The sequence below is a fragment of the Prorops nasuta genome, unplaced genomic scaffold (genome assembly GCF_024137725.1).
Source record: "Prorops nasuta isolate Cenicafe-Biocafe unplaced genomic scaffold, Cenicafe_Pnas_1.2 PNAS00006, whole genome shotgun sequence".
Lineage (NCBI taxonomy): Eukaryota > Metazoa > Arthropoda > Insecta > Hymenoptera > Bethylidae > Prorops > Prorops nasuta.
Genome location: NW_027116803.1, coordinates 1051511 through 1059023, shown reverse-complemented (window position 1 = coordinate 1059023; position 7513 = coordinate 1051511). Strand labels below are relative to the sequence as shown.

At 32.5% G+C, this 7513-nt stretch overlaps 1 protein-coding gene and 3 non-coding genes across 4 annotated transcripts; all 4 read left to right on the top strand.

Moving 5' to 3' along the window:
- Window positions 1-1663: 1663 nt before the first annotated feature.
- cos (kinesin-like protein costa) lies at window positions 1664-5342 on the top strand. Its single transcript, XM_066728169.1, has 2 exons — window positions 1664-1867; window positions 1997-5342. Exon 2 carries the CDS (start codon window positions 2059-2061, stop codon window positions 4591-4593), a length of 2535 nt encoding a protein of 844 aa, XP_066584266.1. The 5' UTR covers window positions 1664-1867; window positions 1997-2058; the 3' UTR covers window positions 4594-5342.
- A 1029-nt stretch (window positions 5343-6371) lies between these two features.
- Window positions 6372-6444, top strand: TRNAV-CAC (transfer RNA valine (anticodon CAC)). Its single transcript has one exon. It is a non-coding gene; the product is annotated as a tRNA-Val (tRNA).
- Window positions 6445-6713: 269 nt separating this feature from the next.
- TRNAL-CAA (transfer RNA leucine (anticodon CAA)) lies at window positions 6714-6831 on the top strand. The gene is made up of 2 exons: window positions 6714-6751; window positions 6787-6831. It is a non-coding gene; the product is annotated as a tRNA-Leu (tRNA).
- A 296-nt stretch (window positions 6832-7127) lies between these two features.
- TRNAE-CUC (transfer RNA glutamic acid (anticodon CUC)) lies at window positions 7128-7199 on the top strand. Its single transcript has one exon. It is a non-coding gene; the product is annotated as a tRNA-Glu (tRNA).
- The last annotated feature ends 314 nt before the right edge of the window (window positions 7200-7513 follow it).

Sequence of the window (7513 nt, the reverse complement as noted above, 5' to 3'; positions counted from 1 at the left end):
TTCACCACAGTATTTTATTACAACAGATTGCTAGCTGTACAATTTTTGTAACATTTTCTAAACATCTGAATTCTTATTTCTGATAATAGTAATAATCATTTATTAAAATTAGAGATATGCTGCATTTTTTTTATTATCAAATAAACGACATTATCTGGCATTTAAATTATAAATGTAAGTCTTCTCGTAATTATGGTACTATTTTTAAGAAATTTGATTTTCGAAATACTTAACCATTGCTTGCAGTTGGTAACTTATTCGCAATCGATTCTGTGTAGCTTTCCTTGTTTGCCCACTGCCGAAGAGAGATCAGAATGGTAAGCGGCTAAAATAGTGTCGGTAACAAGCTTCTGTTATAGAAAAAAAGAAATACGCCTAAAATATGAATTATTTTCACTTCTATATCGTAATTATCTATTAAATTTGTTTCTCAAATTTTTTGGACGTGACTCTGTGTTTTTCAGTTTGATGCCCACATCTTTTTATAGCAATTAATTAAAAGTACCATGCATTTTTGTTGTTTTAGTCTATTTTCTTTAAAAAAAATGTCACGCTTGGGCAGCCTAATCTTTTAAATTTCCATGTTACAATAATTTTTTGATTAAGCTATTTTCAACAATATAATTTGTATTTTCCTGCAATGCCAGTAATTGATTTTCAGTTATGCTTTGTAGTCAACGTCTTATTTTTAGTGCGTTTCATATCTGCAGACGGTATACTAGTTGTCGTTTATGATAAATGGTAAAACTTTGGAGTAGACTATTGATATAAAGTTATGGGTATTTGTTTTAATCAACTACTCTGCTTTATTCATTCGATTAAAGAGGCATTTGAACAACTTAGGCAGAATTCGGTAGGTTTTGGTGCACGTCGGGTGCAAACGAAAATCGTATTTACCACCCTTTAGTTGAACTTTTCGTCTACAGGATTGGTAGCACTGAGAGCACAAAGAGTTTTATTCAAGATAGGATCCCCAGCACTATGGCGGCTCCCCGCCATCTGTCGTCCGCAGCCTTAACGAGCATTACAGTTGGTATTCTCAGCAACTCGTTGTTGGTAGCCATGACTAAGGATATCCCGTTTTTCTTTCTGTTTCCGTTTCCGGCATTCGACTACTTCGTTCTCTTCCGTTACGTTCGAATGGTTTATTACGTGCATTGTAAGTATCGACTTGTAAAAGTGGAATCGTATAAAAATGACAAATAGAATAAAGTTAAGGCTCAATGCCTAGTGTAACGCATCCTGCATCCATCAGAATTATCCGTATAATTCCCTGGTGCAGCAAATGATGACAATCCCATGTGGCTAAGTTGTGCGTGTATTATAGCAATCCTTAGCATAGTATGGTTGTCGTGGAGATTCTTAGGCCGGTATTCATAGTCGTTGCTTATATTTAAGACCGACTTAAGCATAGGTTATCTTTTTCTATTACTGTTAGGGGAAAAAGGACAATCAATACTTTAAGTCAGACTTAAATATAAGCAATGACTATGAATACCGGCCTTAGAGACATTGAATAGTATAGCTGTCCTTTTGGACAAATTCCAACCTAGCACCCTCCACAGCACCCCTAGTGTCGCCACTCGCCGTCCCAGTTTAGTAATGCTGACTTCACAGTCTTCACATTTATGTTCATTGCTGCGATTGCTGCAAACGATAACTTTCGTCTCTTGCAAAAACAATGTACTGTTCTGAAAAAGTTAACTTATCAAGAAATTACTCCTTCAATAATTGCTTCTTCCCATACTTGTGATACAAATTCATCGTATTGAACAGAATTTAGTAAGAAATGATAATATTGCAACACGATATCTGTTGAACATTCGGTTTGAAGACGATACACATCTGTAGGTTAGGAGTAACGAAGGTATATAAATGTCAATGAAATACTTTCATAACAAGTTGCAGCAAACTAACATTTGTAATGATTCAAATTGGAAAATAATGCGATATGTTCATAGATTTAACAATAATTTGCAAATATATTTTATTTCAGATAATATTTCTTCAATTATAATAATGAATTAAATGTTAGAAATTTAAATAACCAGTTGGAGAATGATGCACTATAGCCCTTGGGTTCATTCCCAAGATTTGTTGGAAAATCAACAGTGCTATATACCATACACTGCTCAATTGTCTAATTATCAGCACAATAATCACGATCAACCAAGTTTGATAGAAGAGGAGGATGAGCAAACTGGAGATGAAACGCATGATACTATGACTTCAGCAACATCAGGTGATCGAAGTTCAAGTGCTGATATATTTAGATTGGAATTTGCAGCAACCCAATGGTCAAAATTAGTATCTAATGCAGAAGGTTTATTTAATAAACTAATGACAAGCAATATTTTACCTCATAATGAACAAGATCAAATTGAACAATGGCTGTGTATGAAACAAGAGTACGAAGAGTGTATTGCTAGTGATGACACTGCTAGTATTCCTGGTTTTGCTGAAAATACAAGAAGATCTTTGGAAAGAATCGAAGAGGTTACAGAGACAGATGAAAAGACTGATGAATCTGCAAATCAGATGGAATTGAAAAATGATTCAAATAGCAACATAAATTCAGGAAGTGAACTTTCAGAAGCTGAAGATGATGACGAGGAAGACGATCAAAGCGATGCCAGTTCAGAAAATCCTGATTTTTTAGAAAAGCTTGATGAGTGTATGAATAAACTAAAAATTGATACAGACAGACTCATTGATTCCAAGAAAGATCAGTTTCGAGCGACTAATGTACAGATAATCTCACCTAGAGCTACTAATGCAAATAATAATTATGTACCTATAGTGAGACCAATCCCTATAAGAAATAATAATTCTAGAAGAAACTCGATGCTTCCAGGATCTGAAATGTGTAATGAAGTTCTAGCATTTAATGGTAGTCTCAAACCTATTCAAAATCAAATGCTGGATAATCCAACTGACGATATTCCTAATGTCCCACATTTACTAGATAACTATAAGTTTGAAATTATTAATAACGATAATTTACCTGATAAAAATGATAATTCTCCGGATTTATTAATTGATACTATAAAAACGAATGAGGTGCCGGCGCCAATCAAAGAATTAAAAGCTTTAGCTCTAAATAATGAAGCCAAACATACGGAAGTAAAGAAGATTCAGTCAGACTTGGATGGAGCGAACAAACGTATAGAAGAATTGGAAACTACAATCAAAATAAAAGAGAAATTTATTGCTGACATGATTAAAAATTCAGACTGTCGAGCAAGTGCCAAACAAAAGTTTCAACGTAAGTGGAGCAAATTAGAGGAGGAATACTACAATACAAGAACGCAATTAGCACAAGCTGAAAACGCGTCGATGTATAAGGACTCGGAGGAAAAGTCAGCGCACAAGAAAGAAATTGAATTATATAAAAATATGGCAATTCATTACGAGAAACGTTTAATGGATATCGATATGATTAAACAAATTGCTGGGGACTCGGCTAAAAAAGTTTTGGAGCTCGAGAGTTCTTTAAATACGTCGAAGAAGCAAATGGAGAAGTTGAAGAAACAATTGAAAAAGGAAGAAGAACGCAAAAAACAGTTGCAGGAAGAATTGGTTGAAGATCAGAAAAAGATACGAGAACTCGAAGAAAAGTACAATTTAACAGCATCAAAATTGAAGGAGATGCAATCTGAGAGTGAGGACGAGCGAAATCCAAGATCGAAAGTAGATTGCGATAAAAAGAAGAATTTACAGGATGTCAGTGCAAGAATTTCTCATTTGGATCATGTTTTAAAGGAGAAATCTATGGATTTGGAAAGAACGGCAGACACAGATGAAAAGGAAGCTTTAAGGCATGAGATTAGGAATCTCAGACGTACAAGGGACTGTTTGGTTGATGAAAAATGCGATTTGGATGAAAAGTTTCAGAAAGAGAGAACCTTAACGACCATGGAAGAGCGAAAGTTGTTGGAATGTGGTGAGACAATAGAAGCGATCGATGCAATGATTGAGCATAAGAACGAGATGATATGTGGGAGGAAAATATTCGATGAGAATCAATCGAAACGAGAAAAGGGTGAAAGAATGTTAATGGAACGTTTAGCAAAATTATCGGATGGAGAGATGAGAACCTTATTTTATAAATATTTTTTGAAGGTAATTGACTTAAAAGAAAGTTCAAAGAACTTAGAAGTACAGACAGCTGAATTAGAAGCTCACGCGGAAGCCCAGGAATGGCGTATACAAACTTTGACAAACGCATTGAAGCAGACGAAGCTTGAAGCTGAGCGAAGAATAGTTTTGATGCAGAGAGAACACGAGGAAAAGCTTCATTTAATGTTCAGGCATTTCGCCGAGGAGACCTCCAGCTCTGGTCACGAAAGATTGGATAAGGATTCCGAACTGGCAAAGTATAAGCGCGAAAATCGTACTTTGAGAAAACGTTTGGCGGATGTTGAAGCTTTACTGAAAGGTCCTTCAACACTTCGTGCAGCTAGTCCGGCTAGGATTCCCCAACAAGGATTAAAGCAAATTGCTCCAATTACTAGGCCAACTACTAAAGTAACTAGACAAAGGAATAAGTTGATCATACAGAAAACTACTGATTATGATAAAAAGAAAAAATGAACTTGTTAGTTGTCTCTCCTATTTTCTTTAACCAAAAATGATTCGTTCATTAATACTCAATTTTTAATATACTTACGTACAAGCAGTATTCTATTATTAACTAAAGTTGTGTGTATTTTTGCACACACTATTACATGATATTCTTTTTATTATTTACAATATTTTTATTGTAAAGCAATTTTGTGTGATGTACAGGTTTTTGTAATCAATATTTTTACTTACAATATTTCTCTCTTCGTATTTATCATATTTATAATAGTTACATCATAACTGTTAGCAGGCTATTATAAGGCATAGAAAAAGTATAAATACTTAAAGAATTTTCATAAATTTTGAAAGCATATTGCATGACGCATGTCTCCGTTAAACGTGATTTATTTCAAAATTGTATAGAGAAACAATTACTGTGAAATGAAATCTAATATTAGAAAATATCTAATTTTTTAGATAGTTAATATAAAATATATGTCCAGATTGTTGGCATTGTTAAAGTGTAATAAGCTTAATGTAAATAATCGTGTTAAAAAAAAATTATGAAGAGATTCATCTCAAGGATTTTAACTTTTGAAAGGTGTCGTAGTTTTCCTTATAATTTTTCAAGTGATTACGTACTTACATTATATATTATAGAACACAACAAGCAGTTTTATTTATTCCGGTAAAATGACATTTAAATAATATTAAGATTTAACTGTACCGATCTCCTCTCTTATAATTTATTGTAATTTTTGTAAATAAATCGTTATGTTACACAATGTTTATATTTCATTTCACTCTTAATAGAAAATTAGCTCTACTTTCGTGCAATTCGACTAATGTTTCAAATAACAAAAAATGTGGTAAAATGCTTTTTACAGTAGGCGTCGATAAGAAAAGTTATTAAAAAAAAGCAGACATAAACCCCTTCCTGGCAAGGCAGAAATCAGAAGCGCCTATTATTATGTCAAGACTCTTACATATTTTGGTATACTCAAGAACTTTATGGATCTTATATGCCTTTTTCTTGCACGAATCCTTAATTGCTTAGTAAATTTTAAATTTAACGACCAAACGCCGGCTATTTAATTAAATCCTCATAGTTGTCACAAGTTTTTTTCGACTGCACCCACGGAAATTTAATTAAGCTAAAAAATAAAGAAGCGGATATTATAATTAGCGAGATTTACTTGATCGTAAAGTTTGAAACAATATTTCGTATTTAATGAATTAATATGAATTTATTTTTGTACATGAGACTTCCCTTATATGAACAAATTTATAACGAAATGAATATCTGCGTATTTTAAGTTATAAAATAAGATGGCATTTTATGACGATGTCGTCTCGTTTAGCTAACGCCATTAATGCCACTTGATAAATGACAAGATTTATTCTTTCAAGCGGCTATTATATTGTTCATTAATGTCCGTAGTGGTATCTACTGAATTTTTTGCTAGCCTAGTGGTGTTTGTGGGTAACGAGCCTTCTCCCGAAGAAACGTCAGCCCTTCGAGGAAAAATTTCTCGTGCAAGAAAGACCTTTTAAGATCTTTAAGGAAAGCAGCAACACTGTAAAACAATGTACTTGATAAATTACAAGCTTTTAAAATAAAAAACCCTTTATATTACCGTAATGATAATTTTTTAAAATGTATACTGAAGAAAATACATTTATATTTTGTTTATTAAAAAACATTTTCTTTATTTATGAAATAATACTTTTTCGTACCTTGATTATATTTAAACCTTTGTAATAGTTACATCCGAGCGTCTTATGTTCAAATGAAATTTCTACAAGTTGTTTCCGTAGTGTAGTGGTTATCACGTGTGCTTCACACGCACAAGGTCCCCGGTTCGATCCCGGGCGGAAACAAGTTTTTTATTTAATTTTTTAACTAATGTTTATGCTAAACAATCATATGTTTCTACTGGTAGACAAAATTTTTTATTTATCCATATTAACAAATATAAAATTACTATTCAATGAATTTCAAGCTATTCAGTATTTTTTATTTAACAATAAAAATAATTTTTATAGTTATATTAACTGTGCATAATGAAACTTAGACGATTTATATTTATAATAAAAGTTAAACTAGAATGCCAATAGTAATACCAATTTTTGGACTTACCTCGACAACTGTCAGGATGGCCGAGCGGTCTAAGGCGCCAGACTCAAGGTAATTCCTTATCAGTTCAAAGCTGAGCACGGGCGTTCTGGTCCTCTCTGAGGGCGTGGGTTCGAATCCCACTTCTGACAGACTTTTTTTATATTTTTTTCAATTTGTTTACAACATTTTATTTCCAATAATCGTTATTTAATATTAAAATGTTCATAGAAGTTTTATTCGTGAACAGAAGAACGTAATGCAAGATCGAATCCAAACAAATTTACTATTTTTTTTTTACAATTGTTTCATTTGTTGTTATTGTAAAAGTCTCAAAGATGATAAATAGTATTTAAAAAGTTGCAATAAAATATACTATTAACACATATTTATTTATTTTTAAAATTGATGGTCTACATGATGCTCTTGGTACTCATATACCAATATCTCCGGTATGGTCTAGTGGCTAGGATACCTGGCTCTCACCCAGGAGGCTCGGGTTCGATTCCCGGTACCGGAAATTTTTTTTGCTTTTTGTTTTTCATATTTTTGCATAACAATAATCTGTAACAACTATTTTACACGCTGTTTATAAAATAATATTCATTATAATCGTTTTTCATATTTATTCATTAAGAAAATTAAAAAAACACTATAACACTTCCCTGCATTACCTACCCAATGCAAAAAAATAATATAAGTAAATCCAATCAATATTCTTAGTAGAAATCAAGATGGAAAAAATCTTTAGGGAACAAATAATAATGCAATTTACAAGATGAAGTTGTTATGGATAATTTTGTATATTTAAGGCTGAATAAAGTTTTGTAAATT

Excerpts from the sequence above, each read along its gene's own strand:
- cos (XM_066728169.1), top strand. The coding sequence starts at position 2,059 with ATGATGCACTATAGCCCTTGGGTTCATTCCCAAGATTTGTTGGAAAAT.